Source organism: Phyllostomus hastatus, unplaced genomic scaffold, assembly GCF_019186645.2.
Source record: "Phyllostomus hastatus isolate PE091 unplaced genomic scaffold, TTU_PhHast_1.1 phas_contig_34, whole genome shotgun sequence".
In the NCBI taxonomy this organism is placed as follows: Eukaryota; Metazoa; Chordata; class Mammalia; order Chiroptera; family Phyllostomidae; genus Phyllostomus; species Phyllostomus hastatus.
This window is the reverse complement of record NW_025333857.1, coordinates 10,038,123-10,065,727: the sequence shown is the minus strand read 5'-3', so window position 1 is coordinate 10,065,727 and position 27,605 is coordinate 10,038,123. Positions and strand designations below refer to the sequence as shown.

Here is a 27,605-nt window from a genome sequence, read left to right as displayed (position 1 = left end):
GCTGCAGAGCCAGACTCTGTGTTCCTGAGCCCCTGCTGGCTGTGGCACCTTAGGCAAAATGCCCCAACCTGGTGGGTTGTGGTGAAGAGGGGGTCTCGAATCCTGGATGTGGGAAGGCCAAGCAGAAGGTCAAACAGGCTCTGAGAGTCTGTCATTCTGAGGTCTCTCTTCAAATTGATGGAAGGTTTCTACTCATCACTTTTTACCCAGTTTCATCTATCCAGGTTGCCAGGCACGTAAAAGGAAGCACCAATATAAAAGTGTTTGTTCTCTGGGCCTTCATACTGGCTCCTGAAAACTCCAAACCAATAAAAAGGCAGGCACAGTGTTGTTGTTGTTGTTTTACCTTTTGTAACAATACCTAGATTGAGATATAAATGGAAATTTATCGAAGACGAAGCAACAGAAGATCAAGAGAGCCCAAAGGTGTTCTGGCTTTTTTTTAAAAATATTTTTTTATTTAATTTTGGATCCCGACCGTGTACCCTGACCCGAATCAAACCAACGACGTGTGGCCGCCTTCCATCCACTCTGCGGAATGTTGTGCAAACCACAGAGCTACGCAGGTCAGGGTGGTCTTATTCTTGTTACTAATTGTGGAGGTCGGGATCTACAAAAGGCAGAAAAGGAAAAAGACGTTAGAAACCAGAAATCAAAGATGTGCAACCCATTCCTCCTGCCCCCGCCCCCCGCCCCACCTCCACGACTCGAACCAGGTATTCAGACCCATAGGGACAAGGATAGCTTCGCCTGCGTGGACAACTCTCCGCACTCGGTCTGCTCACTGCATCTGAGCCCGGCCAGCAGCCGCCGCACCTCCCCTCCTCCCCGCCCAGGCCTCCGGATCTCGCAGCGCGGCCACTGCCCGCCTGGACTCTTCCGGCTCGTTGGCGGCCTCCGAGAGCGGGCCCGCCAGGGCGAGGGCAAGGAAAGCATGGGCGGGCCCGCGCGGACTGGGAGAGGGAAACCTGTATATATATAACGGGTGTTGAGTGCTTGCCACACACCACGTCAGGCACCGGAAAATGAAGACGTCGTTTCGGCCTTGTGCGTCCTCAAACATCGCCTGCACCTGACGCTGACCAGTGACTCAGCGAACTCGCGGAATCAGACACCCGATCAGGCGCAGCTCGGCAGTCTGAGAACCCTCGGTTACAGTCCTGGCGTCTTCCTCCCCAGGTCCCTCTCCCAAATCAGCTAATGGCTTCCTAACGTTTCTAGGACAAAATCCGCATTTTGACCAATTATCCTTTCTTTACTCTACAAGGCCCCTACATGATCTGGCCCCTGCCCTCTTCCCTGATCTTCTTGTGTCCACGTTCCTAACCACCTGTCGATCCTCTTGACCCGCCATTCCTTTCCGCAGTCTTCACTCTCGAGAGTTTCTGTGCTTCCAATGGCTACTTTCTGGTCACCCGTCAGGTTCTCGGACCACGCTAAGATAGCCTCCTCTCCTATTCCCACTTCATTCTCAACCATCACATTGGTTTTAGAGATCCGCACTCTTAAAAATACATTGTTATGGTATTTGAAATTTATTTCCCAGAATGCAAGCTCTGTGAGGGCAGGACTCCTGTTTTCTATCCTTCAGTTTTGTGTCCTAGCCAAATCATATAGTAGGTTCTCAGTTAAAGGGAGGGAGGGAAGGAAGGGAAAAAGTAAGTAATGAAGGAGGGGCTTCCATGCTTGGTTTAGAAATCTTATGTTTAATTATAAAGTGCTACTCAATTTTCATTTTCTTGGTGTTCAATTCAACATCTATTTCTGTTCCGCCACTTCTCCCAATTCTTCCTCCTGTGATTGGCCTCTCATCCTATGCCTGTCTCGGTCTGACCGTGGGACACAAGCTTCAGTTGGAGAAGCGAGAGGGTAGGCAGGCTAAAGGAGACTTTTGTACCCCACCCCCACCCCGTCCCCGCACCCGAGGCGCTGCACTTCAGGCATCTCCCAGCCCAGGGCCCAGAGCGAGCCTCTCCTGTCTGTCCCCGGCTCCCCTAAGGCCCAGTGAGCCCAGTGCCCCAGTTCTGAGCCCAAAGAATAGATCTCAGTGTCTTTAAAGTCAATGTTTACCTTAAATTTTCGTGCAAACTTCATATATTGCTTATATGTATTTTGATAAAAAGGTTCCCCCTTCAGAAAAAAATTAAAGTTGGCAAAGGAGGTAGGCAGGAATGGAGGTGGGGAAATGGAGCCACGGGAAAAGTCTCTGTGGTGATAGGATGAGACGAGAGTAAGAACCACATATCCATCTCCCTCTCAGTGATCTCTCGCAAAACCGGAAAGCTTAAGAGAGGGAAAAGCTCAAGAAAGGGTCCCTTTCCCCGAACGTGCAACAAATCCCGGTGTGCAGACAGCAAGGGTCAGAGAGGTCTCTATTCCAGACACCACACCCCCAGAGGCCCCTCGAGGGGGAGACTTAGAATTTTGCAACGGACACAGGAATGACAGATCTCTGCCGGATGGTGCGGTGCCTAACTGGTTTTGGAAGTCCCAAGGTTGGTTTAGGAACCGAAGTATCCTAATGGAGAAACTAAGGGCGCCTGAATGGATGCGGCCACTACACTTCTATTGTCGAGTCAGTGTTCTAGGTTTACGCCTTGAGCTGCGGGGAGGATGAGTGTTTGGGGAGTAGGGGGCAGGGCTGATGGGATGGGCTTTGACGTGCGAAAGTCCGTCAGAGGCCATTTCCCATCTGGCTAGGCAGAGCGATTGCGATGCGGGCGTTGTCCCCGCTGGCTTGGCAGCGAGCTGAGACGAGGCCCAGGCTCTGCTCTCCCGGAGCCAAAGTTCTCTTCCGAAAGGGAGCGCGCTGGGCTGAGGAGGCTCTCTGAGTTCTAATTTTTAGATCGGCCCCCTCACCTGCATGATCTTCCGCGGCATCCGTAGCCCTGTGGCTATCGCCTTCCTCGCCCGCTGCTGCCGCGCGCAGGTACCGGGCGACGTCCAGGTGGTCTCCCTCTTCAGCCAGGTCCACGGGCAGGCGGCCCCTGGCGTCGCGCACGTCCAGCTGCGCCCCGGCTCGGTGCAGCACCACCAGCGTGTCCAGGAAGCCCTCCCGGGCGGCGTCGTGCACCGGTGTCGCGAGAGTGGTGGGGTCTGCGCAGTTGGGGTCCGCGCCGTAGCGCAGCAGCAGCTTCGCCACGCGAGTGCTGCCCATCATCATGACCTGCCGGAGGGACCAGGCGTTAGAGGCAGGATTAATGAGAGAAATTTGTGAAGCCGCTGCCCTGTGCAGACAGTGGTTGTAAAAACCACAGAGGTCTGATTACTCTTTATTTGCTTTCAGTTACTGACTTTCTTAGCCAGTTTTTCTACTCATTCCATTTTTGTGTACATGCAGAATTCCCATTATATTCTCCAATCTTTTGCAGAATTTCAGCCACACATAGAACACTGCTGGAGGCATAAAAACAGCAGCAGACTGAGGAACACACTTGCCTAACCTCCTGTATTTCCCCCTCATTTTGATATAAAACTATGTAAAACGCAGGGATGTATGGTTCACTGCTGTGTATCCGAGCCCTTGTTAAAAAGTGAAGAGGTCTTGGATCTCATCTGAGTCCTAGACCATCTTTGAAACAAAGCCATCACCAAAGTGTCCATAATCAGAGCAACCTTTCAGTTTGAGTGTTGTTGCATGGTGGGTGGTGGTGGTAGACAATTCTTTTTTTAGGATAACCATTTTAAAAAATTATATTAGCTGGACAATAGTGACTGTATGAAAAGGAGTTTACTTATTTTAGTAACATTCTATATTAAGCACATATTACTTAATTTGTCCAAACCAAGGATCCATACTGAGGTACACTATGGTTGTTTATTTTGTCCTGGAGGAAGTGAAAACGGGAAACTGTAAATAAAACCAAATTACAGCCCCAAAGAAGAAAGAAAAACTATTGCAGTGCAAGAGAACAATGTATTTTTTAAAAATAAAAACTGGGAAACCTTTGACATTATTACTATGCTTACCCAAAGAAGTCCTTTCTCATTTAACTGGCTTTAAATGTTTTAATTATATTTTATTATATTAGTGTTAAAGGCTGAACAGTAACCTAACATTTAAGTATTTAAATCATAATGGCAATGCAATTCAAAAAAAGAAATAAATCTATTAAATGAAAATTTGTGTAGGGTGCTTAAATCCATTTGAAGAGACATTAAATTTAATTTAGTAGTTTATATTTTTTTCTGTCAACTAAGTATTTCTATATTAAACACAAATTTGATTAGGGCTCTTCTTTTGCAAGGAAACACGGAATGGTGGATGACTGGCGCTGGTGGTGGGGGCAGGAGTTCCTGGGACCCTGGAATCATGGGAGGCTGCAGCAGGCTTCCCTCAAGGATTTGGCAGCTGCATCCAGGGCCGAGGTTGCAGCCAGGCTTCGTGAGCCACTGAGCTCATGGAGGACAAGGAATGGATCTCCGTCACCAAGTTGGGCCACCTGATCAAGGACATGAAGATCAAGTCCCTAAAGGAGATCTCTCTATTCTCCTTGCCCATCAAAGAATCTGAGATCATTGACTTTTTCTTTTTCTTGGGGGCATCCCTCAAGGACTAAGTTTTGAAGATTATGCCCAAGCAAAAGAAGGCATCCACAGACCAGAGGACCCAGTTCAAGGCATTTGTCACAAATGGGGACTACAAGGAACATGTTGGTCTGGGTGTTAAGTGCTCAAAGGAAGTAGCCACTGCCATCTGTGGAGCTATCATCCTGGCCAAGCTCTCTATTGTCCCTGTGCAGTGAGGCTACTGGGGGAACAAGACTGGCAACCCCCGTTGCTGTCCCTTGCAAGGTGAGAAGGCACTGTGGCTGTGTGCTGGTGTGCCTCATCCCTGCAGGGGCACTGGCATCATCTCATCCCCTGTGCCTAAAAAGCTGCTGCTGATGGATGGTATTGATGACTGGTACACCTCAGTTAAGAGCTGCGCTGCCACTCCAAACTTCGCCAAGGCCACCTTTGATGCCATCTCTAAGACTTACAACTATCTCATCTCTGACCTCTGGAAAGAGACTGCTCATGAAGTCTCTCTATCAGGAATTCACTGACCATTTTGTAAAAATCCACACCAGAATTTCTGTGCAGAGGACCCAGGCTCCAGCTGTGGCCACTATATGATTTTACATAGGAAAAATAAAGTGAATTAAGCCTGTTAATAGTAAAACTTTTTTGATTAGGGTTCTAAACCAAAAGCATGCTCCTTTTCCTCTATATTCTTATCCTCCCTATATTAAAAAAATTAGAGCTAATCATCCAACTTTCTTTTTTGGTTTTGTATTTAAACAAATAAGGTCTCTTCTAACATATTCCAGAGCTCCATGGCGAAACTCAAGAGTTTCCAAGCTGCTGGTGATATTTTAGAGATATCAACTTATGAATCAGGCAAACATTATTTTTAACAGACTCATTCTACAAACACTCAAACTCTTTAGTTTCAAATTCTCTCCATACTTCAAGTCCCAGATAACTTCATGGTTTTTAAAAAGATTTTATTTATTTTTATTTTTAGAGGTAAGGGAGGGAGAAAGAGAGAGAGAGAAACATCAATGTGTGGTTGCTGGGGGTCATGGCCTGCAACCCAGTCATGTACCCTGACTGGGAATCGAACCTGCGACACTTTTGTTCTCAGCCCGCGCTCAATCCACTGAGCTACACCAGCCACAGCTGATAACTTCATGTTTTAGGCACCTTTGTTTTACTTTTATATCTTATTTTAAAGTGTGTAAAATTTATCATATTAGCATAGTTTCTGGAAACTTTACTTGTGATGTTTGTGAAGTTCCCAGTAGAGTTACTTTCCTTTGCCTTCTTTTAAAGATTTTATTTATTTATTTTTAGAGAGAGGGGAAGGGAGGGAGAAAGAGAGGAAGAGGAAGATCAATGTGTGGTTGCCTCTCATGTGGCACCCACTGGGGACCTGGCCTGAAACCTAGGCATGTGCCCTGACTGGGAACTAAACTGGTGACTCTTTATTTCACAGCCCACACTCAGTCTATTGAGCTAGACCAGCCAGGGCTCCTTTGTCTTGTTATGCTGGAGTTTTTGCGATATATGAAGTCTATCCAGAAGATACCCAGCCATGTAATATGAAAAATAGAGACATTTATTGAAGAAACAAGATACAAAAACATTGTACATAGGACAATGACACCTCAGTCCCCTTCAAACAAGGCGCCTTGGGACCTCACACAGTTCTTTCTCCCAGCGTCTCTTCTACTGTTCAAAACACTTTGCAAAATCCGTTTTGGAATTGCCATCAGCTGCTCCATCTTATTTTCCTGAATCTCACTGATGGTCTGAAATCTCTTCCCTTTCAAAGGTAATTTTAGGTTTGGGAAAAGTAAGAAGTCACAGGGTGCCAAATCTGGGTTGTAGGGGTGCTGAGTCACCTAGGTGATTTGATGTTTCGCTAAAAAACTCTGCAGGAGAGGTGATGCATGAGCCAGCGGGGGCGTTGTGGTGATGAAGCTGCCAATCACCGGCTGCCCATAGCTGGGGCCATTTTTTATGTATTGCATCTCTCATCTGACCAAGAACATTGAGGTAGTACTCCTTGTTAACTGTTTGGCCTGGAGGAGCATACTTGTGATGGACAACGCCTTCCCAATTAAAAAACAGTTCACATGGTCTTAACCTGGCTGCAATTTTGCCTGCCTTCTTTGGGGGTGTGGAGGAATAGGACGACTGGGCCTTCATTTCAAGGTCATAGCCATAGACCCACTGTTCAACTCAGGTTATGACCTTTTTAAAGAAATTTGGTTCATTGGCAGTGGTCTGAATCACGTCATTAGCAACTGCAGTACCATGTTTCTTCTGCTCTGGTAGTGGAAGTCACAGAACGAATTTTTCCACATTTTCATGCCAAGATCCTGTGTCAAAATCTGAGACATAGTAGTTTTTGGAATCCCCTGATCAATTTCTAGTTCTCACATGTCAGTTGCCGATCTTTGTTGATTGCAGCCCATACACATTCAACATTCTCAGGTATTCTGCTAGTTGCAGGCCTTTCAGAACGTGGATCACTTTCAACAGATTCTTGACCATCTTTGAACTATTTGTGCCATAGTTTTATTTGTACTGTACTCATTGCATCATCTGTCCCTGGAAGCCTTCTGAGTAGTCCAAACAGTTTCCAGGAAGGAATGTCCAAGCTTAACAAAAAAATGTGATGCAGATTTGTAGCTCTGCTCACTCATTTTGAATGCCGCAGCCAAAGTACGTATGCTCTCTCAATGGTGGCTACTGCTTCCACTAACTACTACAGTGAAGTCGTCATTGCTCATGCATGTTCATTCCAGTCCATTCTCCTTGGGTGCCAGGTTAAATCGATGTAGTGCAAATAGTTCTCATTATATTAACAATGGCTGGACTTTTCCTGGACAGACTTGGTACATTTGTTTTATAAAAATTTTATTTTTCAGAATCAGAAATCATTGTCAACACTGGGATCATCACTGTAAAACTAGGATAGTGACTCCCAGGAAAAATTTGTTTTTAGCCTGAGTTTTACTCACTCTCCACCACCACTAACAAAAAAAAAAATGGAGTGGGTAGAGGAGAAATGAAATTTCTCAACAATGAGGAATTAAAAACTCCACCTCAAATGCATTAATCTTGAGGAATTAAAAACTCTACTTCAAATGCATTAATCTATAGCAAGTAATTAAACAATAGCAACAGTAATAGAAGATACCATTAAAATGTTAACTAAAGTGACATTCAGGCGATGTTACACTAATGTTTTTAATTTGTTTGCACTTAAATATATGTTCACATATGTTGTAAAACAAGCATATGCTTTCCTTACTCAGTTAAAATTTAAAAAAATCACACTATGCAGTTACTCCTGAATAATTTCAATCGATTTTTATCACAACATACACAGCGGTAGATTTCCACTGAAATCCCTCCGAGGAAGGAAATCATCAGAAAGTTCCTTTCTGGGGTCTGTGAGTTCAGGACAAAGAGATCCCCAAACCTTACTTTTCTTTAAAATCTTAGGTTTCACACCAAACGTTTGTAAATTTTGTATCTGATAAAGAATAGAGGGAGTGAGGAGAGGATTTAGCTTGGTCTACATGAGCACGAATAGGTTCTCTTTTCAGATCCGCACAGCATTCTAAAGAGCTGCACCCTCGTGATTCCTCTCTCCTCCCTTGTTCTTCGGAGCACCCAGTGCACCGGGCCATGCCAAAGAGGAGTCTCCGACGACGCCAGACTTGTCGGAAAAGTCTCGAGGACGTCACGCCTCTACCGGTAATTGAAACGCTACCTGGTACCGACCCTCTGGGCAAACCCAGACCCTCAAAGCCGTTCGCCATCCCTGCTCCCGCGGCAGAGTTGCTCACCCACCTGAATCGGAGTCCGACCGTAACTGTTGGGAGCATTGGGCGGCACCCCCGCCTGCAGCAGCCCCTGCACCACCTCCTCGAGGCCCAGGGCGGCCGCGGTGGCTAGCCAGTCTGCCCAGCGCTCCATGCTGCTCCCCAGGGTGGGCCCTCCGCTCCCTCCTTCCCACTCAGGCTCTCGCAGCGCTGCGGCACGCCCAAGCCTCTCGTGACCAGCCCGCTCCTCCTCTTTCCTCCTAGCGACCAGCGGAAGCGGCCCCCAGACTCCTCCTGCCGCGTTTTCCTGTCCCCAGAAGCAAGTGCACGCACGTGTCCTCCGAGAAGGCCTCCGTCCCCACGGCCGTTCTGTGACTGTGACACCCCCTGAAGCGGCCCCAGCGGAGCCGCCGCCACCGCCGCCTTTGGGCAGGTCTCCCGGGCGCCGGCCCGGAGCTGTCCGCGCCGAGCCCGACGAGCGGCGGGGGGAGCCCTGGAGGTGGGGGGGGGGGCTGCCCCTCGCCCTTACCCCGCGCCCCTCGCGCCGCGGCAGGGGCGCACCGGGGTCTTGCAGCGAGTTCGCTCTGTTCAAGTGAAAATCCCCCCCCCCCACCCCCGCCTTTTCCTTCTTCCGATGCGGGCACTAGAATGCGCACAGGATTCCTCCTCACTGCCAAGTTTGAACCAGGGTGTTTGATGTCACAGGCAAAGTATTTTTTTCTCTTTTAATTAGAAGAAGAGACCCCTTCCCCTTCGCCAGAGCCCGGCCAACATTCTGTAGCGCCGGTGCAAGTCTGAGGCTAGCCTCCGATAAGACGCACTTCCCCTCCACCCAGCATTCGGCTACGAGGACTCAAACGCTCATTTTAAAGCCTGCCCGCCTGCAGCGCCGGCCTGTCCACTTTCCCCACGCACACACCAGTAAAACACACGTGTGCATGTGTGTGGGGCGGTTTCCCACACTTGTGCCTGCAGAAGACGACGTGTATTTGACAAAGATGGAGGAGATTTCTGCCTATAAGCAGAGAGGGAAGCGGCGGCGAGTGAGTCTTTGGGCTGATCGACTCCCTGCTACACAAATACCTCCCAGACCAGAAAGAGCGCTCAGCGTTCTACTGAGAAGTCGCGTCGCGATTCTGAGAGCAGGCTCACACAGGTCCTTTGTTCCTCTCCCCTCCACCCTCCTACATATCTCCTTCCTGTTACAAAAACCTTTCAGTTTTCTTGGCTATAAGGTGGAGAATTAAGAGTGGTCCCTACTGCCTAAGGCTGCTGTGAGTTTTAAATGAATTAATGTATATACAAACACTCAGAACAATGCCATACATCCTAAGATAATAGCTGTTAGTTCTTAGCTCTTTTGAGGACTCTTTTGCAATCCTGTCGCGACACACCGAGAAAAAATGCATTGTACAGAATTTTCAATATTCTATGAAGTTTTTTCATTAACACAGAAAAGGTGATGGACACCCTCCACCTCCACTCTCATGTTTAATGAAAAATTAAACAGAACTAAGAGTATAACAAGCAAAAGAAAATCCAACAAAATTCTAATCTTTCCTGTGTTTATCTTTTACACTTAAAATATATATACTTTTTAAATGGATTGCTCAAGGTTTGCTGATGCCTTAAGCAATGCTTAGTCTGCCTACTAGATAACCCAACTCTACTTAAAAGTTATGTTTCACCCTGGCTGGCGTAGCTCAGTGGATTGAGCGTGGTCTGCGAACCAAGGCATCACAGGTTCGATCCCCAGTCAGGGCACATGCCTGGGTTGCAGGCCATGGCCCCCAGCAACCACACATTGATGTTTCTCTATCTCTTTCTCCCTCCCTTCCCTCTCTAAAAGTAAACAAATAAAATCTTAAAAAAGTAAAAAGTAATAAAAGTTATGTTTCAATCTCTTGTTGACTTCTCTTGAAGACCCAGAATATCTCTGACCATACTTTCAATTGCTGTTAGCTCAGGCAAAACATGGAGTTTTGAAATTATGCCAATTAATGGTGGTGGCTGGAGAGCATTGGTGATGATGAATGATGTCTTGGGTAATTTTTCTTTCTTTTTTTTTTGTTTCATACATTACTTTATTGTTGTTCAGTTACAGTTGTCTGCATTTTCTCCCCACTGCTCCCTCCCACCCCATCCAAACCCACCTCCCTCCCTTGCTTCTCTCTCCCCCTTGGTTTTGTCCATGTGTCCTTTATAGCAGTACCTGAAAACCCTTCTCCCACAGTCCCCTGCCCCCTCCCCTCTGGCTATTGTTAGATTGTTCTTAATTTCAAAGTCTCTGGTTATATTTTATTTGCTTTTTTCTTTTGTAGATTATGTTTCAGTTAAAGGTGAGATCATACAGTATTTGTCCCTCACTGCCTGGCTTATTTTGCTTAGCATAATAATGTTCTCCAGTTCCATCCATGCTGTTGCAAAGGGTGAGAGCTCCTTCTTTCCTTCTGCTGCGTAGAATTCCATTGTGTAAATGTACCATAGTTTCTTGATCCACTCATTTGCTGATGGGCACTTAGGTTGTTTCCAGTACTTGACTATTGTAAATTGTGCTGCTATGAACATCAGTGTGCATATAGGTTCTTTTGAATTGGTGTTTCAGGATTCTTAGGGTGTAATCCCAGCAATGGAATTGCTGGGTCAAAAGGCAGATCCATTTTTAGTTTTCTGAGGAAATTTCATACTATTTTCCAAAGTGGTTGCACCAGTCTGCATTCCCACCAACGATGCACTGGGGTTCCCTTTTCTCCACATGCTCTCCAACAATTGTTTGTTGCTTTGTTTATGATGGCCATTCTGACTGATGTGAGTTGGTGTCTCATTGTGGTTTTAATTTGCATCTCTGTGATGGCTAGTGATGCAGAACATCTTTTCATACGTCTCTGGGCCCTCTGTATGTCCTCCTTGGAGAAGTGTCTATTCAAGTCTTTTGCCCACTTTTTAATTGGGTTTTTTGTCTTCCTGGAGTGGAGTCATGTGAGTTCTTCATATATTTTGGAGATTAAACCCTTGTCCAAGGTATCATTGGCAAATATGTTTTCCCATATAGTTGGTTCTCTTTTCATTTTAATGCTGTTTTCTTTAGCCATGCAGAAGCTTTTTAAGTTGATGAAGTCCTATTTGCTTATTCTTTCCTTTATGTCCCTTGCTTTAGGAGACATATCAGTGAAGATGTTTGGGTAATTTTCTTTACAAATGCAGGAAGTCTTTGAAAGGTAAAGATGTGACACAAAATATGGTTCAAAGAAGGCAGTTTTATTGATGGCTCAGAAAAAAATGGTTTAAATAAGCAGTTTTCAGCAAATGCAGTGTGACCTAAGAAGAAAACTTAGTGGGATTTCTCAAAGCCCAGTCCACAGATTATGCAGAATCATCAGAGAGTGCATTCTCCACACATTCTCCAGATCTACAAAGTAAGATCTCTGGGGGATGTGCCTGGAAATCTGCAGCTTTTACAAGTTTCCCAGGGGATTCTTAAATACATCAGAGCCTTAGAGCAGTGATCTTTAGACATCTTTTTTTCATGTCACAGGATCTTAATCTTGAGGCAGAAGCAGACTACCTTTGAGAATATGTTGAAAGCTGCAGACCCTCTCCTCAAAAAATAAAGTAGGCAATACTTAAAAAAATATTTGTATTGAATTTATTGGGGTGACTTTAGTTAATAAAATTATATTTGTTCCAGGGGTACAATTCTATAATACATCATCTAAGTATATAATAATTTTTAGAGTGTGCACATGTATTTCTGAATATAACTTTCAGGGAATTCAGAAATTCCTCTCACACTCAAGTATGGATTCTTACACCAAGAACTGTTTAAATTCATGTGCAATTTATTGGACTGTTGCTCAAGGAGGTGGGTGATGGGATCACATAAAAACATCCCTTGGCTGCTTTATGTATAGACATGGAAGATTCCACTGCTGGTAATACCAGCCTCAGTCTCCCCACGTGTAAAATAGAATCATACTATATTTCATTGGTTGGTAAAATAAGATGATGTATGTCAAAGAGCATTGTAAATTCTGAAGTTTGCCATTTATTATCATCCCCCAACTTTTCTTCTTCCCATGACTGAGAAGGTCATGGCTTTATTTAGGTTTGTGCTACAGTGGCGATTTTGAAAATGTGTATTATGAAATTTAAACCTGTCTCAATTCTGGTCAGTCTTTTAAGGCAAAAGATTAACACTTGATCATTCATTCAACAAGCTCAAAGGCTAAGGATAGAGCATGGTGGGGGTTGTGTGGGATTTAGGGGAAGAATTAAATGTATGGACTGTAGCATTGGACTGCCTAGATTCAAACCTAGAATCAAATGCACTGATGTGACATTGGATAATAAAATCATATAAGTTTCAAGTATGCAGTTCTATGATACATCACATAGTCTTCCATCACCATATAATTGACCCACTTTACCCTTAACTACCCCTACCCTCTTTTCCCTCTGATATCCACTATACTGTCACCTGTGTCTATGAATTTTATAAACCTAGACTTTTTACTTAATGGTTTTATAACTTTAAACAAAGTTGCTTAATGTATCTGGGCCTCAGTTTTCTCATCTATATTACTGGGATAATTATAGTACTTGCCTTAAACAGTTGGTGTAGGGATTAAATGAGGCAGTACATGCATAGAAGAGCAAAGGGAAACAGAATGACATGAGACAATGAAATCTCATTCTGGTGGCTGCATGGATGCTGAAAGCTGGCTCTAGTCTTGAAGAAAAGTGTAGGATTATAAAGATGTAAAAGAAGGAGAAAGATGTTCTAGGCAGAGGTGAGAGAGTATGTGCAAAGGTTGGAAGTTTGGGAATGGGCTAAAAGTAATTTAATAGGATGTATGGTGAGAAGCTGGAAAAATAAACTTCTGAAAGGAACCTACAAAGGAGCCTCACAGGACTGCTCAGATTGCCAAAAGGAAAACCAGGAGTTAGACAGCAAGGACACTGTGTGTAGGTAATATTTTCACAGCTTAGCTGATAGTTGAAGGTGACATATGGTGAAGGGGAGGCACAGGGAAGATGGAAGAGATCTGAGCACACACAATACCCTGAAGGAAAAACACCAGGGGAAGAGCAGCTAGAAGAGGAAAAGAGAAATTCAGGTCACACACAAACTAGGGTATTTCTGTGGACCCGAGGTCACTAAAAAGTCAGGAAGGAATGGAATATGAGGCACAAGGAATGGTCATAAATTTGGACTCAGTAGATAAAACTATATTTTAGAAGGGAGAAAGGGTCAGGGCAGAGAGGAAGTTGAAGCACTTCCTTCTGTGAATGAAGAGGCTGGCTTGCTTGCAGTGAGGATAAGATGATGGGTTAGGAAGTGAGAGTGGTGAAGGTTTAGAACATCTACTATGACAAAAGAGGAATGGGCTGAGCAAGACTTAGACAGGGTAACCTTTCCATCAGTCTGCAGCACCCAGCTGAGAGTGGAGACCATGACATTATTGGAGCACCTGAATATTTTATTTAAAGTAAAGAAAACCTTACAATGGCACTACTCTAGAAAGCCTACAAATCAATGAATAGTAATTCTAGATGTGAATATCAATTAAAACATCACCAGAAAGATATTTGAGGAGATAATATTCTGAAATTAGATTCTGGTTCTAACAAGGCATGGCAGAATTGGCAAGGAATGATATGCATGGTATGCAAACATAGTATATGACATGCAACATTGTTTTATTGAGAAAATAAAAAAGTTGGAAAATAGCTCAGTATTGGGACCAACTGATGGTTCTGATGTATCTAGTGAATAATTAACTGCTTTTAGACTGTGAAGTCTTTTGAGACTGTTTTTAGCTTCAATGTCCATATCTTTAAAATGGGCCATCTTATCCTAGCCTGTAAACTTCATGAAGTTATAACAAAACATACACAAAAGCTGTTTTAGAAGCATACATCTTTTTACCATATTTAATATTAGTATTGTTATTAAGTAATATACAGTTATACAAAATACAGTTAAAAATAAAATGTACATAGACTATCTCTGAAAAGATTCAGAGAAATCTGTAAATGTTGGAGGAGTAAATGAGGAATTGGGAGGGGCCTGAGACTTTCTTTTCAGATCTTCAACTGCTGTTGTTTAAATTCTGTACTATGTGCATTTATTAGCCATTCTAATTAATTAAATAAATATAATGTATTAGACTAAAAAGTTTCTTTTCTGAAAATCATCATTCATAACTTCATTTGACAAACAGTAACTGAGTACATACTACATGTCAAGCACTTGACTTCATGTTGTGCATCTAAAAAACAGAACAGTCCTTAGTCAAGAGGGTGCACTAGTAACAACTATCAACAGGTTTGCTTTTCTGGAGGAGGAAGGCGGCCTTCAATTGGGATGAGTTGTTGAAGGAGCCTACATTAACAGTCTAGGAGAAGGAAAACACATTCTAAAAACTGACACCTCAACATTGTATTACCAGGAAATAGACGTTGTATTTCAGGGTCTGTAGAATATCCCATAATTAGGAAATAGATGATCAGAGCCAGGTATGCACTTCGCAATAGATTTTGTTACAGATGTAACTGGGATAAGCCTGCATAGATGGGCTCTGGGATAGAATGCTGAGTGCAGGTGAGGATTATTTGAAGACTAAGGCAATGGGAGAATAATTTCATGCCACTTTTCATTTAGGAAGAGTTAATAAAGTAAGGAAAAGAGGACCCTAAGCCAAGCTCCACCACCTACTTTGTCACCTTGAGCAAGAGGTACGTTATTCTGACTTCAATATCCCCATCTGCAAAGCAGGCATAATATAAATTGTGCCTTAAGAGATGGGTTTTCAGCCAAGAGGAGTACCCCTTGAAATGCCCCTGGGTAAGCATCCTAAGGCCTCAGGGTCCAATCTGAGTATTTTCAATGACATTAAGAAGAACTTTCTTAGGGAAAAAATGGCAAAGTATGCCAGGCCTCCCTTTAATTATTTTTCCAACAGGAGAAAAGGTAGCTTTAGCATAAAAAGGAGGCCTTTGAGAAGACAGAACAGACCTCCCCACTGGTTTGTAAGAAAAGGGTATGTGTCCTCAGGATGAGATCTATGGAAAATTCAAGGTGGAGGATGATTCCTTCTCCCTTTTACTTTTCTCTGATTAAGCTCAGATATAGCACAATTATTGAGGGTCTGCTGTGAATAAGGCATTCTTTTAGGGACTCTCTGACATCTCTGTTGTTATAAAATCTCTCTTCCTGCTGAAACAGTACTTTGGTAAGGAACACAAAACTCAAAATGCCTAACTTATTATAAACCTGGTTCATAATTTTAAGTAAGTCTCAAGTTTTCAATCTTGTCTCCAAAGTATTAACTGGGCATAGAGCCTGCAGTACCTATCATCATCTTCCCAAGACCAGTTTGAGGATAACTTAGAAGTCTTTTATAAATTGTGTGCAAAAATATATAATTTTAAATCTATGTAAGGAGTTTACTATTAAAAGTATCTCTAGAGTGGACTCGGGGAGTGAATAATATGTGCAGCCCATGAAAATAATCACTTCTTAACAACTATTTTGTAACTTGTCTGCTTTTGCATACTGAGAAGTTTCTTATGGTGAATTACTTATATCTATTTGTAGCTATTTGGCCAGTTGAGAAAACTGAAATATTGGCACACTATGTGTGCATATGTAACTACATTTATATACCTATATCTATAGTATGTATGTGTATATATTATATATAAAAATTATACATATATATAAAATTTGTTTACATGCACAAATATTGAGAATTAGTTTCATCCTGAGGAACAAATATGTATTATGGTATATAACTAAAGGTCAGACAGACAGACAAATAGAGACAATAGGAAATTCATTCTAAGTTGCCAAGAATATAATAATGCCTACCATTTACTGAAACCCAACTTTGTGAGAAGCATTAAGCAGCTTTATATGTATCATTTCTAATCCCACAACTGTCCTGTGGAATAGAATTATCCTTCCTTCATAAATCAGAGAAAAAAAGCAGCCCATAGTGCTTAAGTAACAATGCACAAGGAGGTGGAATTTAAACTCAAGGTTCCCAGCTCTGAGAGGTCCACACTCTTGTTACTATGTTTCCCTCTAAACTGATTTGTAGAGTACAGGATGGCAATTTAGCAGTCCTTACTTTTCTTCGGAAATTGTGCCTTCTGGTAGGTTGCAAATCCTAGACCAAGGTGACAAGTTCTTCACTTTTGGAAATGTGGTAAAAATTTGGATCTTGAGGTCCCCTCAAAGTCACTTAACCCAGTGAAATTGGTCCCACAATTTTAAAAGTTTTTCCTGATTATAGTTCACATATGTAAAAAAATGAGCTGCATAGGGAAATAAAAAATTATATACACTACACAGAAGCAATGAGTATTAACATTTTGAAATATTTCTTGTTTTTTTTCTTGCTCAGTTCTTGTGGATATAACAAAATTTTGAAATGAGTTTTTCCTTTCATTTATCATTAGAACATTTTCATAATTTTTCAAAAATCACTTCATAAACACGATTTTAACAGCTATATTACATTCCACTGAAAAAAATGTTATAGTTTGCTTAATGATGTCACTATTTTCAGATATTTAACGTGTTTCTAATTGCTACAAGAAACAGTATTGCAGTTTTTCAAAGAGCATAAGACTACAGACACATATTGCAAAATTACTTTCCAAAAGGCTACTACCTTGATTTACAGATAAGAAAATAAAGGAGTGTTACACTGCCATGGTTACCCAGTAAATAAATGTTTGCTGCAGATACTGAACTCAGTCGTCTCTCCATATTTTTTCTGAGGTCACAGCTACTTACTTTGACTTGAACAGATGTGGTTGGTGAGATATGTCAACCATACCCTTAATACAATCTTGAAAAGACAAAATGCAGCATGAGCAATGGGACAATCCCAGTCTTTATACTGAGAGAGACCTGATCCCTCATTTACCAGGTCTGCACACTTGAATAAATTAGGAAAACTTTCTGAACCTCCATTTCCTCAGCTCTGAAAGTGAGGAAAATAAAAGTTGCCTCATTAGGGTTATTATAAGGAACAAAGAATTTCCTAGTAGTAGTAGTAGTATCTCTATCTATCATTTATCTATATCTCATAGGCTCACAGTAGGCTCTCAATAAATAGAACTTACTTTTTTTGAGGATATAACATTTACTATGATGTTATTCATTTAAGCCATCAAAGTCAATATCCTCTTGGGTATTTTTTGTTCATTACTGTACATTCTGGCAGGTATTCATGGTTTAGTAAACTCCCTTCCAAAAGGTGTGATTAATTCTGTCTTCTTTGAATTCTAACCCCCTGAAAACAGAGCTTCTTTGTAATAAAGTTGGCTGTTAGGATGAAAGAACTTCCACAAAAGCCTTCGTTGAGTCATGGGAAGGGGTGCTGGCATGTGTCACTGTTCAATGTTCCTTCTGCATTTACTGCCACCCACCATCGCTCCTCGCTCCTCAGTGTGCAGGCCAGTAGGAGGGACAATGGGAGAAACTACAGGCACACTGAGAAATAATAAGTTTACCTTCTAAACCCCTATTCCCAGACTCCTCTTTTCCTCATTAAAGGATAAATTTTATCCTTTCAAACACATGTTGCCCTCTGAATTTCTAATCATGAACATATACAATATTCCATTTTGCTTATACTGCTGAGATATGTGTGTGGTATTAGAATTCAAAGATACTGTTGAAACAAACAAATGATATTGTATCCAGTTTTTTGGGGGGTTGGGAGTTCAGTGTTCATGGTTGACTGAATTTAACAGTGATTTTAGGCTCTCTTATTTCAGGGAAATCTATATTGAAGCTTTACTCTTCAAATGGAGACTTTGTCACCCCTTCCCCACAAGCATCCTGTAAAGTAGCCTGCCTTCTTGGGGCTCTATAATTTTACTGTTCTTTTTTTTTCTTTCTTTTCTTTTTCCTTTTGTCTTTCCTGTACTTCTGAGTGTTCTGAAGCCCAACTCTCCTCTGATATTGTAAAAGATCATAATTATTTTCTTGTATTGAACACTCTTCCTCAAGTCAAATTCTTCACCTAATATGCAATTAAACTCCTCTGGAAGAAATCAACTTCTTGAATGAATTTAAAAAATGCTTCCTATTCATGTCTTAGCACCTTTCACTTACAATAAAACACTTTCACTCATGCTTTTCTTTGAGTCTCTGGGTTCAGGGAATAGTTTTATATTTTTCTTTTTTATGATTAAGATTATAACTTGCAAACTTAACTTTTTAAAAAGAGAGTAATAACAGAATAGACTTTATGTTTACTCTGTATCAATTTTACACACCTAAGTCAATTTTGCTTTAAGGAAGCATATTTAATATATTTTGTCTCTTTGGTGTCCTGCTACATATGAATATTAATAGCTGAAGGTCACTTTTGAAGCATACAATTTGGAGGTTTTGAGGATGACTTTAATGTTTCGTCTCCTCTTCCTTTCTCAAACACACACTATTTATACTAAAGGAATTTTAGAAAATGGTGCACTAAAACTATTGATTCAGATATTCAGACTGTGGCAACCATTAGGAAGGAAATAAGAATCTATTGCCCCAATGCTCTCTCCAGAATTATTATCCTGGGTTACTGAACTTTTTTAATAAGTTAAGGGCAAGTAAATAACCCTTTTTTTAGTTTCTAGAATGCATTTGATTTCTTATCTTAGAAAACAGAAGTTCATGCATATTGTTTAATATCTTTTTAACAGTTATGAATACTAGAAAAGTTTAGAGTCACACTGTAAAAGCCATCCTACAGGGCTTCTCTACATGTGTGGGTAAAATAGTAAGCAAACTTAACTAATTTTACCTGGCACCTTAGAGTGTGCCAGGGATTGAAGAAATAAATATATTTTACTATTACATGTATATTTTTTAAATGAAGTTTGGAAATTTCTACCTACTATAAATAATTAAATTCTAGTAAAGTAAGGGTTTAAAAATAAACTAACATTTTTAAAAGGGTATAGTTTATTTAGACACTTTAACAATAACTGACAGATGTATATCAATTGAATGTTCACAGTGTATCTTTATATATACTATTTGACCTAGTTCTTAATAGGTGAATACTACAGAGTACCATCTCAGGTTTACAGATGAGAAAATGAAAGCACTGAGAGTTTTACATATTTAGTCCTAATATCACGCAGCTAGTAAGTAAAGAAAATGGACTTTCATCACAGGTCATATATTCAAAGAAAGTAGTCTTTCTACTTCATCATTCAAGTGATTCTTCCCTCTGCTGGTGCATAGGTTTCCCATGGATTACTCTTAAATCAAAGTGGGAATAAGTATTTTATATTGAATTTACAAGGGAGTTTTGCATTAGTTTTGGTCTGGGCAATAAATAAATTTCTGAAAGAAGTTAACCCCCTTGGTTTATTATGAGATTCAATGGCTTTTGGAGCCCATAAGGACTTTGCTTATTATTTATTATATTGCTTTATATTTTTCAGAATTTTTTACCCACTCAATCAATATATGTTTACTGGAACATACGTAGCTAATGCTGAGAAAAAAAGAAATCCAAGGGAGTTAAGCAACTTACAAAGCAACAGTGGAGTAGAAGAGCTGTAATCACTGGAAAGGCAGTTGAGAGGTGGTTATAAAGTAGCAAGTGAGGACATTTGGGGTAAAAAGCACAATGATTTTTAGCAGACAATGCAACAAGTTATCTACGCCTCAGTCTCAAGTCTATGACATGATAAATAAAATCCACATAACAGAGTGATACTGTGGCAATTAAATGAGATGATGTAAGGTATGCTCTATTACTTTTAGCTCCTTATAATTATGTGAAGGAAAAAGAGAAAGCAAAGTTGAATAAGTGCTTTTGAAAGTTTCAATGAGCTTCTTTTGAAAATCATACATTACATAAAATATATTAAACTTCAACTATTCTATAGTAAAGAGAATGGAGTAAAATTCAATCTGTTCCATGAATAGATATTTAACAATTATTTTAAAGTTAAAATATGCCACTTGTTTTATGGGTTGGAAAAGTTTGCAGCTGGGGGAGTCATTGTTCTTTGGATAGCTACTGTGTCTTTAAATTGGGTGAAAGAATTGTACAGTTGCTGAGTCAGATGATCTGGCAGCCTGAGCCAAACAGAGCAAGAAATGGTGGCACTCAAAAAAAGAAACCAAACATATGCTTTTAACCTTAATACATCAGCAAAGTAATTGATGTAACATTAAACAAATTGTATTTCAAAGCAGAAAATTTATTATTATTATTTGGAAGGCATAATATTTTAGTTTTTCTTGTTTTTGAGCAAATTATTTTTAGTTTACATTATTCATATATATATATATTTTCCCTCTCATCAGTGTGTTTTTCAGAGACACAGAGGCCCATCATTTTGTCCATAAATGCTTTATTCTCTTATGGCTACATTTTGCAGTGATATTGCTTTGGTCTTACATATAATTTAAACCTGTGAAACACTTCTATGTTTTGTTTTTCTTTACTTACATAATTTTAGGTTGTCATGTGAACCGGAATCTATCTGTCTGTCTATCTATCTATCTATCTATCTATCATCTATCTGTCACCTACATACCTACCTACCTACCTAGAAAGCACCATTCATTCTATATAAACAGGGGTACATGCACACAGTGTTTCAAAAAGATTAGATGTCATAAGTGTCTTATGTGGAAATTTTCTGTCTGATGTTACTAGCTTCAACACACAAGTATATTCTGTTACATCCTTACCCCCACTTCACACCGGTAAGAATGGCCATCATAAACAAATCAACAAACAAGTGTTGGAGAGGATGCAGAGAAAAGGGAACCCTAGTGCACTGTTGGTGGGAATGCAGACTGGTGCACCCCCACCCCAGAATGTTCTGATCATAAAAATCTGTCCTTCCACTGCAGGTGTCAACCAGAGTGTTGAAAGGCCTCATCCTTTTTGTTTCTCTGTCTGGGATGCAAAATATTATTGGGATGGCCTATAGTATTAAAAGAGACAATGTTTTCCAATTCAGATGAAGGATTACATAATAATAAAGGCTCTCCTTCATTTAGTAAAATAGGTCCTCCTGATGACTCAGATTCAGTGTCCCAGAATCCAAAATGTCATTGACTGATTCTAAAATTTTAAATCTGATTTAAAAGCTGGACCTTGACTTAAAAATAAGCAAAAATAAGGTTAAAAGCACACTGGCCATATTTGTCAATGGTGTTCCAATGAGCCACCTGTAACAGAATCTCATTCAAGTGCCTTCTAAAAATGCCAATTATTGGGAGCCATAGGGAATCTGCTTCATCAGTTTTTTTGAGAGTGAGCCCCCAAAACACGTATTATAAGTAGTAGCCCAAGTAATGATGCTGCTGATAATCTTTGCCTAACTTCTTTGACCTTTCATGCTTAGAAAAGTAAAGGCATATATATTTATACCACTCTACACAATTTTATTAGTTCCAGTTTGCTTAAGAGATTACCTATTTTTGCTCATATAGTTCTTAATCTCTACAAAACCTTTCTTCTCTTAAAAAAGTTCCTACTGGCTTTGCAACCATTTAAATGAATTCTAAGATTTGAGTTTTTGAAGGTAATGGGGGAAAACTGAGAGATAGTTGTAATAAAGTTCATATTCTTATAAACAAAGTCATTACATTATTTATAATATAAAAATAAAAATCAACTTATTCTTTTTCAAAGGACCTCTGAGGCACTGGAATTTAAAATGTTTTAACTGATGGTTTTAATTTTTTCCCTCTTGTTACTTCTTCCTGATTATATAGCTCCGCCCAACTGCACCAATCATTCTAGGGCTCATGAAATAAATAAGTGCACTAACAAGTAGAGATTTTCTTCAATACTCCCTGCTTGCAAAAAACAAATGCTATTAATACTTAGTAAATTCAATAATTTTCAATACACACGGTATTGCTGAATACACACTGAAATACTATGAATTAGGATATGATGAATGTGGAGGTCCCAAACTGGTAGACATTTTCTTAAATGGAGCAGAGCCTTTAAAAGGACCTTCCTTTCTCCCTACTGAACCAAGTCTTTTTTCCCCAAGTTTTCTCCACAGGTTGGCTTATTGTCATAGAAGCTGATCTTGTTATAAGGCTTACAGATGTTTTTCATTCTAAAAAATGATTTCATTAGAATTATTTAACTGAGGGTGGGGTAGTTTCAGTATAAGAAGAAAACAGTTGAGAGACATCACTGGAAAAATATGGGTCATTCCCCATACCACCTTGCAACCCAGACAGAGAAACAAAGAGGATGTGGCCTTTCAACACTCTGGTCGCCACCTGGAATGCAAGGGCTCACAATGACCTTCAGTCTTGGAACTACGCTTTCTCCATGAATGTACCTAACCCACTCTGACCCCTCCTCTCCAGAAAAAAAGGCTGCCAGTTTCAAGCTGGGGAAGTGACCTAGGGAAGTCTCCTATCATACTTCACACTTCTGAATCCACAAGGCTCACTCATACTGTGTTTTCCCCACTTCCGTCCCCACCCAGTGAGGTTCTGAGTCCAGCTCTACATAGAACCTATGATCTGCAGTTACTGTTATTGTGATCAAATGTCACCTGTGGAAAAAGATGGGGTCCAGCAGAGGCTGTAGAAGGAATGCGTCTGTGGAGTGGGGTTCTAAGTGGGTCTGTGTCTAAACTCTTGCTGGAGAACCCTACTCCACCTGCCAATTAAATCTTCAGGATACTGCATCATCTCTAGGAATTGGGGCCAGGAGGGTGGTAGGAGCTGGGAGGTGGGAGAGGTGAGAGGGGTGAAGTCTCTCCAAGAAGCTTGAGGCTCACTTCCCAGTTTGTGCACTCTCTCAGGTCCTGGGAAGCCCCTAGCTCAGCTCTGGGAGGAGGGAGAGCCCCAGACTGAAGACTGCAAAGAAGGGAAGCATGAGTTGAAGCCAGAGGCCTAACTCCCAGATGCCTTGGAAATAGGTATAATTATGCATTTATCCTATATTTACCAGTTATTTAAAAACAAACTACGTTGTGTATAGGCACAGCCAGCTTTAGCGTGAGGCTGAGACTGTGTTTCTCAAAAAAAAAAAAAAAAAAGACTAAAGGCTTTAAAAGAGTAAAATCATTGGGCCAGCTGTTTAGTCTTCTGAAATACTTAAGAAAATATTTTTGAGATGATGTGGATCAATTTCCTTACAGGAGTTATTCACATGTTGGGAAAATGGTTTAACTTTACCATGATAGCAGCAATGAACAAATATGTGATTAGCAGGTGTGTAAAATATTCTAGACATAGCAACAGGCTACATTATTGTTATGCTAGAAGACAATGGAATTTTTAAAATTCAAGAGTCCTCAAAGAAGTAAATGAATATTAAGAAGTAAATGATTCCTGAAAGGGTTATTTTTCACTTAGAACATAATACAAGCTGGGGATCACACACTCATTGAAAATAATGGTTTATGCTAAGTCTACAGTGCTAACGTTGAGAAAACACTAAAAACCCTAAGAGTTTCCAAATAGTAGTTGACAAACATATTTAATTTCATAAAAATATCACTATTTTGTATACACCAAGGGAGACGCCAAGGGAGAAGTAACAAATCAGTGTGATTCATCAGGCATGAGTGATAAACTAGAAATGTGGAATTTTATTATATACATTTTCAATCATAAAGTCATAGTGAATATATTTGCAGAAACTAAAATTATGTTAAAATAACACCTTACATATTTACATTAATATTAAATAATTAATACAAGTTACTTTTAGTACTGTGGCTCTCGAAGACTGCATAAATTCCAGGATAATTACCCAACTTATAATTACTTATCATATATAATTGATACTTCTAAATGTTTATTCATGTGTATAATTTCACATATAAAGTTGGAGAATTGCACATATTTTCAATATATTCTGTTCTTTTGAAGTCATGTGTTTTGTGTTTAGACATTTGCTGAAAATTGGGCTTTCCATATAGTCAATGGATTTTAAAATAACTTTATACATCATTCCTGAAAATTGATTTATACCTAAATAAAAAGAAATGAATGGCTTCTTTCAATGAACATATCATTTTATATTTTTAATATTTTATACAATGAATACCTATAAAATATTTTCTATAACTTAAAGTAATCACAATATTATATCATGTATTCTTAAACTAGATAACACATATAGTATTTACATAGATTAAAATGTTCTACTTTGTTACTGTAGCTTTCTAGTATAAAATAATTTAAATAAAATAGCTTTATATAGAGAGTAATATTAACAACTATGATACTCAAAAACATATCATAGTGTCTAAACATTTGCTGCTACAAATAAAGGAGCATTAAAAAAAACCAGGATAAGCCTATGAAATTCCTTATAAGCTTCTGCTACTGATTCTTTCAAAACTGAACTCTCTTAATGATATGAAAAAGAAAATGTGATTCACCTTATAAATTTATTGTAGACATTTGCCAATAAAATTGAGGCACTTAAACACTGATAGTTGTAACAGTTCTACATTTATGAACAAAAAGCCTATTAACGTTACAATAAGAACTAATTACCCCTCGGCTGGCCTTTTCATTTTAAAACATATATTCCAGAGGAAATGATGCAACAAGAATGGTCACAAAAATGGAACCTCACTAAATTGTTTTCGCATTTATTATCCAAATTCTAATAGGATTTTGCATATTGTAACTCTATATATTTCCATTATTTTGGCCATAGGAAATTACACCGACTGTATCAAGATTTAGCTGATGTGAAGACAAAATTCCTTAGAAGCCTACTTTTCAAGAAGTAGGCCTCATTTTTTAAAAAAGTGTTAATTGTGGCCTGAGATGATTTTGCTAAACTTACGGCCTTCGCCTTTGTCCCGAGGCTTTTGAATACGACCCGCCAAACAAACCTGCTATCACTACCTGCCATTCATTACGAAAGTCTATTTTTGACTGCAAATTCTCCACTCACTAGTTAGCAATCCTTCGATCAATGTTACTATTTCCCCGTCAGATCACAGGGTTACTGGAAGAAGGGAAGGCTGATCCAGCAAGAAGGCTGGGGAGAAAAAAGGCGGCCTCCATTAAACCGAGACCGTTAGTAATGCTTCCCTCCAGGACAATATAAAGTGCCCTAGAAACACACCTGGTGTATTTCACAGTGTGGTGCGTGTGTGTCCCACCCAGAAAATCCAGGGGCATTTCTGGAGTGGGCTTAGCATCTCCAGTTTTCCCCCGGATTTTACGGGAGTAAGGAGTTGTGCGAAGGAGCTCCGGGCTCAATATATTGACAGACCCTCACCTCTAAGTAAGCGTAACCCGCATGGAGAGATTCAAATGAGCCTCCAAACCCTGGAAGATGATTAATCTGTGTATTAAAATCACGCCCACCAGAATCACCTAAAGGCCGATTCCGCCGGGACGTTTTGAGGCCTCTCCTACCTGGTCTTCCAGGATTTGGCTGCCGTGCTCTGCGCCGGGTCCTCACCAGCGCCAGCACGAGGGCCGCAGCGGCCCGAAGAGCCGGCGGCGCTGCCCCCTCGTCCGCGGGCCGAGGGATTTGCACCACGAAAGCCCTCACTCGCGGAGGGCCAGACACGCGCCGAATCCTCACCGTGACTAAATAGGTATACACCATGTTCTCGCTCCGGCCGAGTTGCGCGGGCGCTGCGCCGCCTCTTGGCACCAGAGGTTAGCAGCGTCGCGCCCGCCCCCTCTCCCCCTGATTTCAAACGGAGACCCACACGCGGCGGTGGCGCCCATCACCGCCCCGAAGGCGCGCCCCCGCGCCCGTGGCGCGCGCCCGCTCAGCCCCGACCTCTCAAGATCTCGGGACCGTTCAGCGCTCAGCGCGCGCAGGAAAGGCGGTCCGAGGGTGGCGAGCGCGCCCGAGACTGCAGTCCTCGGTTTCTCTCCCTCCCCCACCTCCTCTTTCCCGCCTCTCCGTGCTCCCCCCACCCCCACCCTCCACACACACCCTCCGCGCGGGCTCCCCACGGGGTGACAGCTCCAGGTCCTGACGACAGACGCATCTCCAGGCAGCCCGCCCCCTCAGCGCCCGTCACCTGACTGCCGCTAGGAACGGACAGTGGCGCTTCCGCGGCTTCGCGCTCCAGCTCCGGTTTCCCTCACTTTATTCCTCTTGCCCCTCGCCCAGGGTCCGCCTTTCCACCAAACCCGGTTATTTAGAAAGAGAAAAAGAAAGAAAGCAAGCAGGGTCACGTCATTGCTCTACCCGCCATTCAGCAGGCTGGATATCAGTTTTGAAAGAAATGGCGCTATGCTCTACTTCTAGATTGGAAAGGAGTGAAATGAAGGGAAACCTCCGCGCGCGGCGGATGCGACTCCTCAACAAGGCACGGCGCTGGCGCCGTGGGAGCGGCGGGCCCCGGCCCTGGGCAGGTAGGCGCGGCTGGGCCCCAACTCCCGGGCCCTGCTGGGTCGGGCGCCCCTTCCCCACCCTACTCTCTGTCTTGCCGAGGGCACCGGGGTGGGTCGAGAACTGGTCATTTCACCCGGCAGTTTTTTTATTTTCGTTTTTAACCTTTAAGCATCTTCCTCTTTCCTGCTGCCCGGGCGCTCCCCTCCCCCACCGGCTGCTCCCGCGCGTCTTCGGCTCACCCCGCCTTCTCCCCAAGTTCTGCTGCTCCGGCCCTCAGCTGCGCGTAGCCTCCGCCCCCGACACCCGGCCCCCTCCTCGCCCGCGTCCTCTCCGTGCTCCCTCTGCCCTTTTCTCCCCTCCTCCTTCTTTCCCCTTTCCTTGCACATCAGTGATCCTTTCTTTCTGGACACCCCTCCCCTTCCCTCGGCGCTGTCCACTCCAAGCAGGAATAGCGAGGGAAGGACAGAAGCAGCATAGACTAGGGGTGTGTCGAGGACACGGTCGTGGCCTGAAGACTTGGAGGAGCCGGGCTCCGGAGCGCAGGCTGGCGGGGTCCAGCTCTCGGGTGCCGTAGAGCTTACCTGCGGGCTCGCCAGCTCCCGGCGGCGGGAAGTCGAGCTCAGTTCGCCGCTTTCAGGCGGGCGATGCAGACCCTGTGCCCCAGCCCCCGGGGATGCAATCTTCATCCATCCAGAGCCTCGAGGACCGGAGGCGAGGCCTGGCTGGCTGGGCTTGTAAGAGAGGTTGTGCGACTAGGCCCAGCCTTTGGAGTCTAAAAGGTGGCCCGCCTCTCATTGGCGTCTTCACGTGTTCCGGCCTAGTGGCCTAGCTGCCAAGTGGATCCAGGGCTAGGGAGCTGACAGTCGAAGGAGGAGGAAAGCGAGGCTTGGACAATCCAACCCTATCTGACTGCCCAGGTCTAGCAGCA

At 42.1% G+C, this 27,605-nt stretch overlaps 1 protein-coding gene across 3 annotated transcripts; it reads right to left on the bottom strand.

The window, feature by feature from the left end:
• Positions 1 to 437: 437 nt before the first annotated feature.
• On the bottom strand, positions 438 to 27,605 carry LOC123820004 (cyclin-dependent kinase inhibitor 2A-like). 3 transcript variants are annotated; one of them, XM_045840658.1, is made up of 3 exons: positions 27,259 to 27,605; positions 2,860 to 3,166; positions 438 to 610 (listed from the first exon to the last, which is right to left on the bottom strand). In XM_045840658.1, the coding sequence occupies exons 1-3, from the start codon at positions 27,361 to 27,363 to the stop codon at positions 591 to 593; spliced, it is 432 nt and encodes a 143-aa protein (XP_045696614.1). In that variant the 5' UTR covers positions 27,364 to 27,605; the 3' UTR covers positions 438 to 590. The 3 variants fall into 3 exon arrangements, with proteins under 3 accessions (XP_045696614.1, XP_045696615.1, XP_045696613.1); XM_045840659.1 differs by lacking the exon at positions 27,259 to 27,605 and adding an exon at positions 25,910 to 26,067; XM_045840657.1 differs by lacking the exon at positions 27,259 to 27,605 and adding an exon at positions 8,353 to 8,563.